The sequence below is a fragment of the Microtus pennsylvanicus genome, chromosome 10 (assembly GCF_037038515.1).
Source record: "Microtus pennsylvanicus isolate mMicPen1 chromosome 10, mMicPen1.hap1, whole genome shotgun sequence".
NCBI lineage: Eukaryota > Metazoa > Chordata > Mammalia > Rodentia > Cricetidae > Microtus > Microtus pennsylvanicus.
This window is the reverse complement of record NC_134588.1, coordinates 10,642,489-10,661,826: the sequence shown is the minus strand read 5'-3', so window position 1 is coordinate 10,661,826 and position 19,338 is coordinate 10,642,489. Positions and strand designations below refer to the sequence as shown.

At 39.3% G+C, this 19,338-nt stretch overlaps 1 protein-coding gene across 2 annotated transcripts in view; it reads left to right on the top strand.

Moving 5' to 3' along the window:
- The first annotated feature begins 4,999 nt into the window (after positions 1 to 4,999).
- Positions 5,000 to 19,338, top strand: part of Cntnap5 (contactin associated protein family member 5) — a 964,156-nt gene continuing 949,817 nt past the window's right edge. The window contains exon 1 of one of the 2 annotated variants that reach the window (XM_075987657.1): positions 5,000 to 5,017. Coding sequence is in view for 1 of the 2 variants with exons in the window: in XM_075987656.1 (XP_075843771.1) it covers positions 5,693 to 5,774 (82 nt within the window). In the remaining variant the exon portion in view is untranslated. Of the gene's footprint in view, positions 5,018 to 5,142; positions 5,775 to 19,338 lie in introns of those variants that run through there. The other variant, XM_075987656.1, reaches the window with a different exon arrangement.

The window sequence follows — 19,338 nt, the reverse complement described above, 5'->3', positions numbered from 1 at the left end:
AACCGTAAAAGAGAGATTCCTTTTGATATCTCTGTCTGAATGTGACATACCTGTGCCTCTAAAATGTAAGTACAAGACACATTGGAAGAGGAACACTCCTCTGATAACCAACTTGGTGCAGGGCCTGGTATCACATGTCCATGGGAAGCAAGCATGTTCTAGTATATTTCACTCATCATGTGGGTCAACTGCCTAGTAATTCATATGGATGTCCACCCCTCCACAAACACAGAATTCTGCCTTCATTATTCTAAGGCTTGGCTATCCTGTTAAGACAAATACCCCTGATTTGGCCTGACCTGAACAACGTTTACCACAAAGAGACAAAGTATTGATTTATGATGTCACCTGCGAATTTCTCTTCTCAGAGGAAGTGATCTTTGTTAACTTAAAATCTCCAACAGTGCTCATAGTGGGAGACACTTGACACAGAGTCTGATGCTAATGGCTGCCCTTTACTTATGTGTTTTCTAACCTGCTTTCTTAAGTCAGTTTTAGGTCTGCAAGACTCAAGGGTAACATGTTTTCTGTTTACTTTGTCCTGTTACCAACTATTTTCTATAAGGAAGGAAAACCTAATGTAAATAAGAAAATTAAGTTGCAAAGAAAAAAAACTTAAAACATAATGACCTTCTGCTGCACTGACATTTTACAAAAACAAAACAAAACTGAAAATGTGGTGGTAGTCATCCTTCAGTCACTAAAACAAACCTTGAAATGTGAAGTCAAACTTCTCCAAAAATAGAAATTTTCCAAACAGAATGAACAACATGGTCATATAGAAACTCTCTTCTCGTCCAGTCTGTCATCTGCACAGCAGTAATTACATCTGACAGGACTCCAAAAGTGAAGCTGCTGGAGAGTGGGGCTCATCCGCCAGGAGCCTATGAGTAGGAGCGCTTAATTTTTATACTATTCAATATTTCATTGTCTATCCTACCAGAATCTTATTAATAAAATGAAGATGGCCAAACATATCTCCCAGGAATGCTTCTCAAGAGTATGGTGGAGTCAGTAGATGGACCACTCCCTGATTACTCAACAGCAGATACCATGCGATGAGTGATGGCTTTTCTTTGTCCCATTATGGAAGAATAGAATTGTTCAAGAGAAAATGAGAGAAGAGTAAGATACAATGCAGTTTACTCCACTAGTTTTATCTTTTATTTTCCTGTGTGTGTTTACATACAATGTGTGGGTGTGTACATGTGCTTGTAGGTGTATATGTGCATGTATGAATGTGTTCACATTCATGTCTTCTAATATCACTATCTACCTTCTAATTCTGAGATAATCTCCCATTTGAACTCAGCATGCACAGGATGGTTAGACTGGCTAGCCAATAAATGCTGGAGATCTGCCTCTCTCTATTTTCTACCCCATAACTAAGGTTGCAGATTATGCCAGATACACCAGGATTTTTACTTAACTGCCAGAGAAGTGAACTCAGGTCTTTTAGCTTACGTGAACTTTACCAACTAATATAAACCTCATTATTTTGCTTTGTAATTTGAATAAGATTTTGATTTGGGAAGGTGTCCAGATGGATTGTTTAAAATATAGACCTTCCAAGTCTTCGTTGTGTATTTCCCTGATTTTCTATTAAGCATCCACCGATGGTGCAAAAGCTGAACACCTCTTTAAACTCAGATGCTCTGCAGGTATAAATTGTTCTGTGTGCAGAAACATGGGGAAAGAAATACACAATTGTTTAGCCTCTCTCTATCATGTGGTAGATGCATCGATCAGATTAAAAGCCTTATGAAAGGAAGAATTTCAGTAGGTAAATAGCAATCTGGTTGAAAACAGTTTTAATAGTGATTAATATTCTACCGTGACTAAAAACTCCTTGCAGCCAAAATCCACTCAGACGATGGCATTGTTTACACTACTGTCTGTGAGGAACAGCTGCTTGCCCCTCACCACAGTCAGAGGCACAATAAGCTGGGTGAAACATTGGCAAATCTTAGACAAACGTCTGCTGGTTAAAGTTCAAAGTTGCTGCAAGAACAGGTGTGTTTGAGAAAAATAAATAAATAAAAGTTACAACTCTAAATAGGGTTGTAAATTAGGTGTAATTTATATACTATACACTATGTCTTCATATGAACATCTGAAATAGGGAGTAATGGTATTTATCAACAACTTGAAAATTAATCACAAGTGTGGACTACATGGTGACAAGGTACTAAATTGTCTGAACATGTACAACCAACACATTTCTCTGGCACTGATGGTTCATCTTAAGTGATTCTGCTAGAAAAAGCAGAATTGCTAAATCTCTCATTATTAAAGTATTTTAGTAAAACTGTATTTTGGAGATAAATAGAAGCTCTGATGTTATTAAGGAACAGTGGCCTTGACAACAGTGGCCTTGACTCTTAGCCATCATTTTTATCTTCAGAAAAGCCAGGTTGCTTCCATCTGGAGAATCTCACACACATTTTGCAGAGGAAGAAATGTGAGTTGATGCCATATTACATAATACTGGAGAGACAAAATATGAAAGGAGACCATTTCCTAACAATGAAGAAAATCTGTCTGCTTAAAGCCAGACAGATTACAAGGTGGTTAAAGGATTTTAGAGATTAAATTGGAGGAGAAAACTAGAAATAACTCGGGTCATAAGAACCACTAAAGAGTAAATACTAGCATATTCATAAAATGCAAAAGAATATAGTAGATAAGATGACACAAGTAAAAATTCATGTATCAAAACACTAAATTTCATCAATAACATTGAATTTATTAAAACATAAAATAAAATGGTTTGATATCTTTTCTGTATATATTAGGTAGGAGATAGATGAAAGATAGATAGATGATAGATAGATAGATAGATAGATAGATAGATAGATAGATAGATAGATAGATAGGCCATAGATAATGCAGAAACTTCTCAACTTCTCAGTAGCCTTCATGGCCTGGAACAACATATTTAGCTTAGGATCGACATGAACTTCTGATCTCTTGCCTCCATCTCCATAGTGGCTGCATTATGGGTATGTTCCATCATGCTGAACAAACAATCACACTTGGTTTTGTACTACTGGGGACTGAATCTAACGCTCCCTGCATTGTAGAAAAGCACTTTACCAACTGTACTATATTCCCAGTCCCACTATTTCTAAATTAATGAAAGATAATAAAAATAATGCAATATGATGTTTAAGGACATACATGTTGGTGAAACCCATAAAAGCATTATGAATGAGGATAATACATTACAATCAACAACTTTTTATAGTCATGAATTTATATAAGTGCTTTGAGGCAAAACCTTGAAAAGATTATTAATTATGTCTGTAATATTTTATTCCTTTAAAATCTGACTCTCCCGTACAAGAGTCATGGATAGAGAGGAGGCTTAGTGGTTAAGAGCACTTGCTGGTCTTATAAAAGACAGGGGTTTAGTTCTCACATCAGGCAGCTTACAACCATCTGTAACTGCAGTTCCAGGGGATCCGACATACTTTTCTGGCTCCTGTGGACAGTGAATGCATGTGGTACAAATGCATACACATATAGATAAAATATGTTTTTAATCTTAAGAAATAGAAAAAGTCTATGTGTTACATGTGCTTAGAACATGCAAACTGAATAGGGGCTACAGGTTTATATGTTCAAAACCTGTCTAGAATGATTAAACTAACCAAAGGACAACATTCAGTGTGGAGCTTCCAAAGACCAAGGCTATGAGGGCCATATTTCTGGGACTACCTTTAGGAAGACTGGAGAGAAAAATCAGCCCAAGAAAAGAGACTGAGAGTTTCTTCACCCTTTTCCTTTCTAAAGTCCCCTCCCAACAGTACAGAAAAGGGTGGATCCCTCAACATTGATATTTTTGGGAGTCAAAGTCCCTCTGTGTGCTTATACCTCAATTTAAGTCTTATGCTGAGTTTCCTGTGAAGCAGAAATCTATTGACATAATTGTTTTGAGTCAAATTATGAATAAAAGGCTATTTGTTTACAGCTAACAGGACCTTCAGAATTCTTTCTTTAGTAAAATAATGTGGCAGTTGGTCCAATTGTCATTGAACTGTCATTCAGTATTCCAGTGCTAGCAGTTGGAGCTCCCAGACTACAAGGTTAAAGTCTGAATTCATGCAAAGGCTGCTTGAAACTCAGCCCAGTGTCCAGTAGCTTCAGAGCAGGCAGCTGAGACCAAAGGCTGGCGGGACTTAGAGTGCTTACTAACACTGAGAATGACAAGCAAGTAAGAGAAAGAGGCATCAACTCCCCCAGACACAGAGAGAGCCTGTAGACTCTAACTGATTGTAAACTTCACATAAAAGATATCGTTACTGGTTCCTTATTTTGTTAACATTTGACAGGTTGCTGGCAGCTTAAACTAAACACAAAGTAAGTTGATCTGTGGCAAAGCAAGAGAGTCCCCAGATGCATGCTAAAGAATCAAGATTGCTAATAGTGAGCCTCGAGGAAGAAATCAAAACCCATCTTTTCTTTTTTAGATATAAAGCTTCTAAGAGCCAACCGTGGACTTACACTTGACCCTTCGCATCCATTTGTCTCTGCTCATCTTCCAGCCCCCGCCTTTTCTCCTCCAAACATTTCTCTCTGATTTCTCTCTGATGCTAGTGAACCACCCCGGATCCATTGGAACCCACAGCACCAATTACTCTGCAGTACTTGCGGAAGCAATATGCCAACAGCAACCAGGGAGAGATGCAGATGTAGAAGTCAGAAAAACAGGGGAGTGGTCATATCCCTAAATGGCTAAACCAGAAATCCCAATTAGATCAATACCTGTCAATCACGCATCCCTGCAGGGGAAATTGAATCACACAATTCAAGCTTTCTTTGACTCTCCCCTGCCAAGTGAAGTAAAAGGCTTTAGGCATCAGGTTAGGTCATTGCCAAGCTCTCCATGGGAAAATCCCTCCTCCTAAGGCTTCGGTTTTCCAACTCCCTTAGGCACGGCTTCAGCAGCTTTGTTCGAAAACCTGAATTAAATGTCAGTATTTGGACCCTCATTTGGGACCCTCAAAGGGAAAGGGTAAGTAGTTATGGTTTTAGGGATGCTGGAATGCATGAGTGGAAAGGAGAGAGAGAGAGAGAGAGAGAGAGAGAGAGAGAGAGAGAGAGAGAGAGAAATCTTTTCTCCTTTCCTCTCCAGCAGGTAGCCTAAGTGCACCGCAGCAGAAGTCTGCTGGGGACGTGCAAGCGACCAAGGACCCGCCCAGGCCACTCTTATAGGCGAGCGCGGGGCGGGATCGGCCGGGGGCGGTGCCGCGCAGAAGGCTCCTATAAGGAGCTGTCCGCCACCCTAGTGCTGAATCCAGCTCTAGAACCGGAACGAGGTGCTTTTGGCTATTGCGGGAGCTGAGCGCCAAGAGCTACCTTGAGTTCGGATTTGAACCTTTAAGGAAGGCTATCCGGAGGAAGAAGAAGCAGGCGAGGAAGGCGAGCACGGAAAGGGACAGTTTCGGGAACTGTAAACCTCGGTCGCAGCTCACAGCTCCGAGGAAGCCCTGCCACGGTTTTGCTGGAGCGTCTGAGGAGCAGGATGGAGTAAAGAAGAGTGTCTGTTCAAGGGGGGAGGGAGGGGTCCGGTGCTGTGGAGGAGAGAAAACAGAGAGAGCGAGAAAGAGAGAAAGGAAAAGAGAGAAAAGCCAAGCCTGCTGCCTGCGAATTTGGGATTAGATTGGAAGAGATCGTTCACTCGGGGGAAATGGATTCTGTACCAAGACTGACCAGCGTTTTGACTTTGGTACTCTCTGGCTTGTGGCATTTAGGATTAACAGCGACAAATTGTGAGTATTCAGAGCTGGGGGCGGGAAAGTGAGGTGGGATATGACGCTACTAGAAATAAGTGTCCACCGTCCGATTGTATACGCTCTGGGAAAGAGCTGGGTGAAAACCCTAACCAGTGTGGTTCCACCATTCCAACCATCACAAAAGTTAGCAGAGCTCTCATGAGCTTGCTCTGCTGAATTGTCTGCCCTTTGGAATCTTAAAGTTCCCTTATCCTGCTGCTAGCTTCATGGTTCTTAATCTCAGACAGGGATGCACGGGCCAGGAGCAAACCTCCAGGGGCAGAGATGCTCCGGAGTCACCGAGTTTGGTGACAGGAGCCGACTGCAGCTCCCATGGATTTGCAATGTGCCCTTAACACCTACCTCTTCGCTCACCTCCACCCTAAGCACCGAGCTCTCTCCACTGCCTTAAGCAGAAGGCTTCAGTTGGGGTGTTTTGTAACCAATGGGCAACTGTGTAAGGGGATTGGAAGTTTGGGCCTAAAAATTGTAGCTCAAATGTAGTCACCCTAGGAGACCAATGGCTGTCCTGTCACAGGAGGGAGAGCTTCAGTGTTCATCTCACCATCACAATCCTGCTGCCGATGAAGGAATAGTGAGCATGCACCGTGTTGTACATGTTTGAACTTCACTTAACAGGCAGGTAGTCTTTACTCCCAGAGATCTGCCACCTGCACTATTTATTTAAAGAATCCAGTTTGTCAAACTTGAATAAATCACTAAAGCTACAAGAGGCTCAAGCTCAATTGCTCAGCTGCTTCTCTAGGCAGAGGAAGGGAAGTTTTTCCGTCTCTGGGAACTCCTAAATGAGAAAGGATGCAATTAAGCCATCTGTGTTGTTTGCAAGGATGGCTTATCATGGTCCCTCAAGTTTCTGGATTTGTTCCCTCATCTTCTATTCCTGCACTTAACCTCAGAAATATTATCCAGTTTGGAACTATTGTATTTAACTTCTGTAATTTATATTATCAATATCAGTAAAAGGGGGCAGGAAGACTTACTACTGCCTTATTCCTTAATCCCTAGCTTCATCCCTAGAGAATATTGCCTCAGAATTTCCATCCCAGAGTGAAGATAAGTAGATAAATGTTCAAAGTAAAGCCAGTGTTTCTGTGATGCAAAGATTGGAAAGCTCACAATCTATAGTTGTATCATTTTCTTAAAGTTTGTGTTACAGAGGAGGGTAAATGAGGCTATGCTCTTTAACAAGGAGGGAGAAACTAAGAAATTATTTCAGAGAACATATTAAAACAGGCTACAGTCAGGTAGATTGACTTTTCTGTCCTGACTTCTTCCACTTCTTTTCTCTTGTTCTCCTTTCCTTCTCCTCTTTCCCACTCTCCTTGAAATTATTCCCATGGTGCCAGATAGAAAGACCCAAAAGCCTTAGAAAGTAAGCTTCGCGACTGAGCTACTTTCTCTACCCTCTGGAACACTAGAGGTCAGTGTTGTCCAAATGATGCAAAGGTGTGGCTCTAAACTGCGCTTTCCCCATAGCACATTCTGTTATCTGGAGAGAACACTGTGAATATCCAAAAGGTGGGAGTGAGGGATACTGATGAAATGGGTAGAGCGCAAGGTACAAGTGCATGACTTTGGCCTCGTCAAATATTATTATCCTTCTTGAAAATTCATAAAAAAATCTTGGAGTCATATTTTCTGTAAATTCACTTAACTTAATATGATCAACATATTTCAATATCGTGCATAAAATTAAATGGCATGTGTTTAAGACTTTAGCTTTTTATAGTAAAGACAGTTGCAATGTCTGCTCCGAGCATTTCAAAAGAAAGTTGGTGATATTGATCTTTAGAATTTCACAAGTGACAGTTGTGCCTTTCATTTTCAAGCAACATAGCAATTGAGCGAGTGCTGCTTGCTAAATATTCTGGAGTCCGTTTTCTTAAGGAATAGCAGGGACTGTTTGCTGTACTCTGAAAATTGTATCAATCCAGTAAGCAATAGGGTTGCAGTAAGAACTGGTTCTGAAATCAATACTTATTAGTGGTCTTCAGAGACTATATGGCAAATCCCTCAAGGCAATCATGAATATTTCCCGGTTTATCTAGGCTGCTGCTCACAATTTTTATTCTTTAAGTGTAGGTATTGGCTTTGCTACGTATGTACAGTCTGTTTCCATTTATATAGATGCTTTGATAGGTTAGACATTTCCTTCTGAAGAGCTTTCTTTTAATTTGATTTGTGAAAATACTTTTAAAGATTGTTTTTCCTATATTATAAGGATTATTCCATGTCATCAGTAACAAGCAATCTTGAAAAGAGATTATTTTCCCCTAGGATCTTCCATGGTACATAATCATAGGTAATATATTAAAGGTGTAGTGGGTCTCTTAAAAAAAAGACTTTTAATTGTATGCCTTTTTTTTTGTAATGACTTGATGTTGTTATTGTTGTGTAGTATGTGAGTATCTATTTGTATACATGTTTAATTTTCTCATACTCTGTTCCAAACATGGGCTTTTATCTCCAGAGGGATAAACGAATGCTTATCCAATTACACATTCTATAAATTTCTAATTAAACACAATGACAAGAGAGTCAGGTTAGAAGAGGTCTAGCCATAATACAGATATTACAAATCCGTGATGAGAATGCAATTCCCTACCAGCAATAAGACCTCTGTAAATTCCCTCATTCTGGACTTTCAGGATATTAAATAGCAAGAGTGTTTCCTTTGGGTATATCCTGAGGGAACTGGTTAATTTTGATTATATATTGTATATAATACCGAATATACATAATAGACCAATCTAAAATTTTAAGAACTGTTATATATTCAACTCCTTTGACACAATAGCTATGGTGTGGCTTGAGGGTTGGATAAAATGAGACCAGAAGTGTCTATGAAGTTCTAGTTCGAATGCTGTCTCAGCTCAGGTGCCAACTACCTAGTCAGTCATTGTCCTTTCCATCCTGAAAGTGAAAAGCAGTCAGCAATTGAGATACATGTACACCCCAAATTTCACAGCAGCTAAATGTTTTACTAAGGCTATTTACCTAATATGAGGCTAAATAAAATGTTATAATGACAGAGTATCAGAAGAGAAGGCCTGCACATGACACACAGAGGACCACTATCGATTTAATTCTTAAAAAAGAAACATATTACACGATTGTTCATAACTTTAATTTGTCTGAAATAACTTAGAACAATCACTAAGTACCTCCTTAAAATTTGTTGCTGCCCATTAAGAGTCCCAGAGACAGATTATTGTGATAAGAATTCATAACTACCTGTTTTAGGTTTTTCTTGCATACTGAATTTCACAAGACCTGTGAGTGTGTTGATCATGGTAGTAAAGATATATCAGACTCTGAATTGCCTGAGGGCTGTTAACAAACCAAATTGAAGAGTAAGATGAGCAAAGATTGTGCTGTTCTCATGGGGCAGATGAATGGCTGTGCAGTGCTTTCTTTGACATCTATAGCTACCAGCAGTGCAATAACCACGTACTGCTCAGTTGGTGGAGTCTGGAAGGTTTCTCCATCATCAAACTAGCTCGTTTCGACCTTTACTGCTCAACATGAAATAGTTTTTCCTTCACACAAACCTCATATGTAAAGCAGATGAACACCTTTCAACTATAAAATATAAAATTTAAATTAAGAACTAGAGGAGGGATTCACAACAAAAGAAGAGACTTAGGAGATGACCAATGTCTATGAGATAACCATGCTCTCACCTGCATAGCCTTCTAAGGAAGGGCCAACCATCCTATTGTAGTTTCATTTTTTCCTGCCCGTCTGCACAACTGGCTGTAGTTTTCTCTGGGTGAATCACTTTTCTTTTCTGTATCCATTTATCACAAAATGATGGGCTATGATTCAGAGCATCTCTAAATCCTTTAGTTGGTGATTCATTGTCTTTCAGTTGATAACCAAGAATTGTGATAGAATATGACTTGCATGTGATAATTTTTCCCAGCAAATAATAAAATTGAAAATGGGTTTAGTTACTTAATCAGGCAGAAGACAACAGTTTTACTAACAATTTTAAGAAGTTGCATTGCTTTAATTTTGAAACAGTATTGACATCATTAATTTCTAAAGGAAACTGTTTCATTCAGTAAAGCTATGCCACCTTTACCTGGTGACATTGTAGAGGTTATTCACTCACTCAAATAAACTTGATTTGCTGAAAAAAGGCCTTGATTTAGTCACTAGGACAATGTTTACTTCTAATGTGTTTTCATAATTAACTACTAGTGCTACTTATTGGTCATTTCACTTGCATGTGTTTGAGATCACTGCACTTTAAAACTGGGAGGCAACTATAATCAGAATAAGAGTTTAATGTGATTTTAATTCCTAGTAGTAGGCATGCAGCATATATCCCTCACTTACTGCACCCACTTTACAAGACTGTTCGGCAAGCTAGACGTTAAATGATCTGGTTCATATGAATGAATTTCAGATGAGTAGAACATGTCCCCAATATAACTAATCTAAGCAATGAAAAAAATTGAATTCTGACATTTAACCATTTTTAAACACAAACATCGTTGAAACCAAATATCCCCAATGCACTTCACTAGGTACCTTGCATAGCATCTGCAGGAATTTGGCAAGGGTTCTACAAGATCAGCCTCATAACCTGAGCCTTGGAGAAGGGCATGAGTTAGCAGTTTTCAACACACCCAACTCCTGAGTCATACCTAAAAAAAAAAAATGCCAAAAACATTCAGATCAAGACTGGAAGCATGACATTAAATACTGCAATGTTCAAAGAAAAGCAACTTTATCTCTATGCTTGTACCCGGAGTTGAGGATTTATTTTTCTTTCATATTTTTAAGTTAAAATCTTTATAGGGGATGAAGAAAACCTTGAGGAACAATTTAGAAAACCCTGGTGGGTACACACAAGCTTGGCACTTTTGTTGGCATTGTGTCCCATAAGTCTGTCAATGTCAGACCAGAGGTATGCTGAGGTAGTGCTTATGGAGCCCTGGTCATGTGCTGTATGGTGAAAGCCCTGATCTGGCTTCATATAAGGATCTCACTCTCACATCCATTTTCCCTTCTAGCAAAATACGGAGCTCTACATTTTACAGACAAATAAGATGTCTCATATTTTTGCATTTACTTTTTTGGGCTGGTTATTAATTTGACCTACAATACCACTTCCCCTTAAATTTTTTCCTCACCATTTTCAAAGGACATACACCCACATGCACACACATGCACGCACGTGCACACACATCAACACATTTTGTAGTGTGGAATGTGTTGGGAGTATATGGGGGAAAGGTCAGGGGAGAATGAAGATGGTAAGGATGATGATAATCCATACGTGTATGAAATTGTCAAAGAATAAAATGTTTGACTTTTTTTTTAAGTCTAGGTAAGGTGCCCCTATTCATTTCATTTTTTGTAGCACTTTCTGTAATTCTTGTTCTCTCAGTTAAGATGCATTGCCCCTTTGTCATGTTTTATTTGAATTCCTGTACCTAATGTGAAAGTACTGAGAAAACAGATGGACGAGGGAATGATCTAATGGTTTTCTAGTGAGAGCTTTCAATCTTAAACTGATAGTTTTTTTCTACTCCCTATTGGCAGAGTCTTGCTTTTAAGATGTGTTTGTTTCATATTGCTATTTTAACAACTATTATTTGTCACTGTTGTGGAAATGCCAAGTAGAAGTGAGCTGTAAAATGAGACAGAAGTCCAGATTGCCTTATCGAGTGTGAAGTCTGCAGCATGGATGCCCGACTGCATGCTTCTCTGTATTCACTGGAGAATAGGCCTGACGTGGGCACCATAAAGTCATTTGTACCCTGAAAAAAAATCTCCCTAGCTACTTGACCTTGCTACAGCTTGGAGTTCATGTGATTAACTTTCCTTATGCAATGCAGTGAATGTTTCGCTATAATCTAAAAAAACACATGCCCCCATTGCTTCAAGAAATTTTTCCATTGCCTTGGGTTTGAAATATAGGAAGCATTTGGATTCTACTCAATGGAGTTTAAGTGCTGGATTTAGGGGAAAGAATTTTGTTCCATAGCAAACCCATCTCTTTACTCTTATGAAATGACTCTGAGACACTTATGCCATTTTAACTATGATAAATAAGAAAGGGTTAAGTTTCGAGAGCTGTTGTCTTGCTCATCGCAGAACTCACAGAACTTTGCTCCAAGTACTATTTTTCTTTCTTACAGTTGAGTTTTCTGTGTAGCTGCAGAATTGAAGAATAACTAGTGAGATCTAGAACAGGACCTCCAGGAATGGTAAAAAGCTTGACAGCCAAGAAAAAAGCCGTTTTTCACATCAGTGCTAATTGCTTCAACATTACTAAGCTTGGTAATGGAAGGCTTACAGTGCACATCTTCCACTGTCTGTAGCTTCCAAATGTGCTCTTCATGGGAGTGAAACTGAAGCTAAGGCTTGAATAAACTCTGCAGACTGAAAGATGGGAGCCCGAAAGCTGGGAACACTATGGATTGCTATAGGGATAGAGGAGAAAGTAAACAACTGGATCAGTACGGAAAATGGATCTCTCTATAATTAAAAAATGAAGTATCACTGAGGGTTTTTAATTTTTAAGATATAACTATTGTTTTAATAAGCATGAGTGTCTTGCTACCTGCATGTGTATCAACCACATGCCTGGTGCCTGCGGACTTCAGAAGAGGGGAGTAGAAACCCTAGAACTAGAGTTAAAGAAAGTTGTGTGTCACCATGTAGGTGCTAGGAATTAAAAGAACAGTAAGTACAGTTAAATTTAGTAGAGTAAGATTTTAATTTTTCCCATTTAAAATTTTATTTATGCATGGTCATGCACATGTGTTTGTACATGTGGATACTGTAGACCAGACTGTGTGTTATATATCTTTCTTGAGATAGGGTCTCATATGGACTTGGAGGATGTCAACTAGTCTAGACAGGTGTTAGGCTGCTCCTAGTTATCCTCTGGTGCTGGAATTTTATATATGTGTGTGTGTGTGTGTGTGTGTGTGGTGCATGCCTGGTGACTGTGTGCACATAAACTCTGTGCATACCACAGTGTATGTGTAGGTCATAACCAAATTATGGAGTTGATTCTTTCCTTTCACCTCTATGTGTATTGCACATATGAAATTCTGTTCACCATGCTTTTGTGGCATGTACTTTTATGGTCTAAGGCATCTCATGAACCACATATATGGATTTTCTGTGTGTTATAAGGTTTAAATTTGGGTTTTAAAGCTTTCAAAGTAAGAACTTTACCATGTAAGTTTTCTCTCTAGGACCTGCCCCTCTTTTAAGGATTAATGATTTGTGGAATGCAATAGAAAAAATGTTGGTAAGCAAATTATCTGAAATGATTAGAAGAGCTCAGGTGATAGCTAGTAAGACTATAAGAATGATATTTGAAAGTTAAGCTCACATAGACCTGCAAAGAGAATAATGACCAAGAATATTCAAGTCACAGGTATGTATGAACTACTAAACACATAAAAGCGCAGTTTTGAAGCCAAAATGTACTCTATAGATGCTTATGTTGTTCATGACAAATGAAAGCAGGAGATTCTCAAAATGTGTTCATTGCTCTGAAATGAATTTGTTTTCTGTAAGACAGAGTGGCCATAATCTGAATGCAGCATATTTCATATACATAAGACCGCTTAGCACACACTGTCTGTATCCGTCACACTGATGCAATCGTCCAGTCTATAAATTATATTGGTCTGTATCAGCAAAATGAGAACTAGTCACTAAGGAACATATAATTAAACCTCGACATCATGGATTCTGTCCCCCATCAACTGGGGGTTGATGAAGCATTGTAACTCACTTTAGAGTCTGCTCTGTGGAAGGAGAATTTCTAGAGTTGAGTGCTTCAGGTTGATTTGCTATCATTAGTAACTGATCTTCAGGAATAAATCCCAATGTCTCTAGACTGTCTACTTGCCTTTGTACATGTTCAGGTCGAAGGGGGGGTGGCTGGATTATTTCTGTTTTCTACATCAGCAGAATTGATTGTGCTTTTCTGGATAACACTAACAATGGTGAAGACAGAAAGAAAGTGAGAGAAAACACCAACACATTTAGGCATATCATTTGAACAATTTGCCTTTGAAGCAGAACTATCTCTTTGAAACACTCTAACCATTTAGGGAGCTTTGCAGAATTCATGAGAGAACTCAATGACTAAAGTGTTTATTGTGTGTGAGGATCTGGGATCTGAGTAGATCTCAGTACTCAGGAAGACCCAGCTGTGGTATTAAACCTCTGTTACCACAGTGTTCCTACTGCATCTAAGCTTCACGCACACACCAAGATTTGTGTAATACTCTGTCCTGCACATGAACACACATGTGATACAAAAATCACATTCCTTTTCTCAAACATCGCATACTTCATATTCATATATACAAATCACACAAATATCTCCTAAGTACACAAATACCACATACAGATACATACATCATAAACACAACCTAAGAAATCAGTTTGCAGAATGATCAGTATATAATAGGCACCCTTGGGCTGCTGTGGTGGAATAAATATTTCCTTTTCTACTTCCTTCCAAGTATCACTTGTCTTTCCTTGGTTTCCAGCCCTTTCAGTGAAGTCATATAATTTGTACATTACTGGTGTCTTTCCCTGATCTCTTTGCTGGGGAGAGTGTGTACGGTGTAGGAGGAAACTAAAGTGGATTCCAGCACTGCTTTGTTATATTGTGTGGGCACAATTACAGGACGTGATGCTTCCCTGTGAGGCCAGCTGAAGCACAGGCTTGACACAGATCACCCACCTACAGGACTCTTGATGATGCCACCTAGTCCCATAATACCCAACCATCTGTCTCTAAAACCTTCCTCTACCAATCCCACTAATTCCCCAAATCTGTAATTTTTGGGGAACAACTTCCAGTTCATAGAAATTAGCTGTAGAGGGTCTGGTAGGAGAGACACTGTAGTATACAGTCTGCACAGATCTCTTGACGGCTGGGAAGACAGACTGTCGACATAGCAATACTAAGTATAAGGAAGGAGGGAAAGAGGGATTCTGGGCTGAGGAAAGGGACTTTAGGTCCTCTCAGGGTGTCAGAGTTAAGCCTGTCCTCTGCCAAAGTTTGGGCTTTCTGGCCTAGTCCCACTGTATCCAGTCCTTCTGCTGTCTTTTCCACTGGATCTTTTTCTCTTTCTATTTTTCCCACTCCTTTCCCTGCCTCATTCTTCATGCTCTCTCCTTCTGCTCTTCCCTCCCTCCTATGCCTGCTTCATTTACCTTTTTCTGAGTGACAGATTTACACACTGTGGTGTAAGCTAATGCTTTTACAGGTTCCCCACTCAAATGCCATATCTAGAGGAACAGGGTCTCAGGAGAGCAGTGAGAATCTGAACAGGATAGCAATCAATGACCAGTGAAAATTCCTAGAAATTTTATCTTAAACACTCAGGCAAATTTGCATTTACTGCTAAATTATATCCTTATTTTGATATTTTTTCCTCAAATTTTTCATTAAATGGATGAGCTGAATGTATTTCTTAACCCCTAGCAGAGAATTCCAAGCACCATGGCACAGGCTTAACATTTTGCCTCTCTCTGTGTGTCTGTGCCTCCCAGGATTCATGTGTTGGAGAGGTCAATGTCTGTCCCTTCTTCTCAGAGCAACAGTTTGTTTCATTTCATTATCCATGATCTGTAAGCTGTTACTGATCTGTAAGATGCAGATGACAGTCAATCAATGTTAGGAACTAGAAAAATTTAATTCTCAGGAGCGGGGAGACCCACCAGCTTGTGTAGTGAACAGAACTGGAACTTTGAGGACATGCTATCTTTTACTCACCTGGGAGAGCAGATTAATTCTGTCTTCTCTGCCAGCTTCCCTCATACTGAGCCGTGTGTGCAGCCTGGGCTGGGGGCCATGAGGATAAGTCGTTCTGATAACCAGAAATTAAGAGAAATCAATCCCTCTCATTTTACAGTCATTACAAATACTTAGACATGATGAGAAATGCTATGGCTGCAGACTGGAGTGGTGGACCACCAGAGAGCAGAGACAGCAGGAGCCAATGTGTTTGTCTTTGTGAGGGTTCCAGGCATGCACCCCACCCCAACTGTGGCACTTGGTGGCAACTTGAGGCACTTCACTTTGTCCCTTGCTAGAGTCATATAGAAAGGGAATTTTGTTCTCACCACCGTCAATGTGGTAGGGATCACAGGGGGTTTTCAGTCCACTTTCCATGATCTCAAACCTCAGATATATTATTTTCTGTTTACTGTTTCTCTGGGACTAAAAGCCAAATGGAACCTTTATTAAAACTTGAGAGATTGCTCATCCTTTTAGAGCTAGCTCTCTCTGACCACTGTACGGAAATGGCTATGGAGTCCAGACCCATAGATTCTGGCCCACTGTTATGTGAGGTAACTTATGCTAAGTTTGAAAAAACTCCGTCCCCCATATCTAAAGGAGACCACTCTTCTATATGACTACCAAATCATAAAGTTGCTGGAGCCGCTGACTAAATCTTCCTACCACCTTTTAATGGTCAAGACCAAACTGTCAAAATAGCATAATAACTTGCACTATCAGTGTCTACTATCCAAGCATGGTGGTTTTAATTCTGATTATTAACATGCTGAGATTTATAATCACCATAGAAATGACTTCCCAGTCATGCCTATGAAGGATTATCTAGACTATGTTAATTAAGATGGGAAGACCCATCCCAAATATGTGTGACATATCTCTGGGTTCCAAGACACTGTTCTGCTTCCTGAATATGGATGTAATGTGCCTATCTGCTTCACCATCGCCATGACTTCCCCATCATAATGGACTGTGCCATGGAACTATAAGCCCAAATAAATTCTTGCTTCCTCAAATTCCTTTACATAAACTACAAGATATATATTACAGATAGAAATTACAGCCACAAGAAAATAAACTAAGAGAGGGTGTCTCATGTATTTGTGCTTATTAGAAACCCTTCTACCTAACTGAAGAGTGTTCAGTGCCATAGGACATAACTGGTCATGGAACTCCAAGGGTGAGCATGCAGGTTCTGCCTTTTATCTAAATCCTCCGCTCTTAAACATGCACACCGTTCACAATGCCCATGCCACAGAATAAGTCAAGTGTTTATCAACCAATGAATACTGATTATACGGGAGGGTAAGAATCACAAACCTCTATCCAATGTTTTCTTCATCCTTGGCCAGGTGCAGTGAAGGACCCTGCCTACTGGCCACAGGACATTCATTTGAGAATGATGAATGGCCCTTGCTCTCCTCATCAGCTGCGTTGTTAGACCAATAAATTCTTTGCTTTAATTTCAAGGTCTCATGAGCTTATCCTTTCAACCCTGGGCACAACTTCGCTTACTGCATTTTATTTTTCGATTTATGCTTCTTCAGACTTAGGGAATCTAAAAGGACATTGCTGAAAGTTTTCTCCTTGGAGCCACACCTCAATTCTTGCATAAATTATTTTGAACAGGAAAGATCTTTGATTATCCTTACTGTTAGTCACAAAGCCATAAATAAATATTTTGTTTTTTAAAAGAAGCATTGCATGGCAAAGGGTAATTAAATAAATACTGAAACTTTCTAAAGGAAATTTTATATAGAATTTCAGCAGCTAAAAATAAATTAATAAGTGCTGCTTCAGAGAAAATGGGCGAGACTGCCCAGAATTCCATGCTTCAGCATATCCTTTCTCTTCTGATTTTTCAGGGACCTGTTGTGAAGTTTTCCACCATCTAACAAAGTTTCTCCCTAGTCTCCATTCCTTTCTCTCTGTGCTTCTGTGTGTATGTGAGTGTAAGCTCATGGAGGGCAGAAGACAACCTTGGTATCAGTCCTCATCCTCGCCTTTCACCTTGTATGACACAGGCTACATCACTCATCCGAGGCTAGCTGACCCAAGTGCTTACAGGGATTCTACTGTCCCTATACACTATCTCTGAATAGACATTCTGTGATTAAACATGCTCTATGATATCCGGCTTTCCATAGTTTTTGGGAATTCCAACCAGGTAGCAAACTCTATCGACTAGTGCTAGCCCTTCTGTGCAATTTCCCTAGTACTATCTAATTCTCAGTTGCAAGAACTTAAATTCATAATTATATACAAAAACAATAATATATTAAACGTTTTAGAGAAAGAATATAGAAGTGTCATTATTCAGATAGCACTGAATGGTGTGGGGCAGGGGTACTGAGTGTCTGGTAAGGTTATTAATATGATCTCTGTCCAAAGTCATATTAACTAAGTAGGCACCATTTTCTGGTGTTATTGACACACAATATATATATATATATATATATATATATATATATATATATATATATATGGTAAAGTATAATGCTTTAATTCACTGTATTCATTGCATTCTGATCATACCAGTGTATTCAGCATGTCGCCGTAAGCATTCACTATTTTCAGTTGACTGACAACAGTGCATTCGGGCATTCTTAACTATACACTAGGATCCTCTAACTAGTGATAGGTTAATGTATATTTCAGCTAACTAGGAGAGACGCTCCTACTTTTATGTTTAACCCATTGGAAAACTGGTTTTCTCTTGCTGCTATTTATGTAAGTGTCATCTTATTGGCATTTACTGATCTGAAAAGATAGCAACTTGTCAAAAAAATTGCCTTCTCACCTTGTTCTCCTTAGTCTGCAGTCAAGAGCTATTTTTATGCTAAGGAATTATCTTGTAAAGGTCCTTGAATTATCCACCTACATCCCAGGCATCCCCTTGGGACCTCCTCAAAAGAAGAGATCTCATGTTAGCTATGATTAAATTGTCTGTGTATAGCACAGTGAATGGTGAAATAACTACTTGATGGCACTGTAGCACAGACAAATTGAGTGAAACTCCTGCCAAGGCAGCAAACTCTCATCCGGGACATGGGGGGCACCCCCATTGTCTTGCACCTATTTGCATTGTGGTAATAAATAAACCTTGGGCCATTAATAGTGAAAATGATGTCCTAGTACTGCCTTCTGCTGACCACTGTGAGTAGAAGAGACAAACACAAGTTAAATGCAATTGCTGCATGTCTGGATTTGCTTTGGTGATTGATTCAAATCCTTAGAGTTTGCTCTGAGAATGATGTGTGCATTTAGATATTGATGGTTCTCACTTTGTCCTTTAGGGAACTCCAAATGCCTTATGTTATATTTTAATGGGATCTAATATTATTTCTTATAATAATTTAATATAGGATATAATATTTGATAAGTTATTTCTAAGCAGTTAGCATTATAGATCTTTTTTGTGAAGAGGTGCTATATGTGTATAGCATATGTACTTTTTCATATGTGTGTGTGTCAACTGTACGGGGTTATGTATTCATGTGTGTACAACTACATGTAGAAAACAGACATGGACATTAGGTCTCCTCTTCAACCTCTCTCTATTTTTAGACAGGTTTTCCAAACAAACTTTGAGTTCATTGATTTAACTAGGCTGAATGACCAATGACCTCCAGAGATCTACCTATCTCCATATTCCAAGTGTTAGGGTCCCTAGGTTAATGTCAGGATTCAAACTCATGTCTGTATGGCAATCACTTTACAAGCTAAGTCATCTCCCCAGCATAT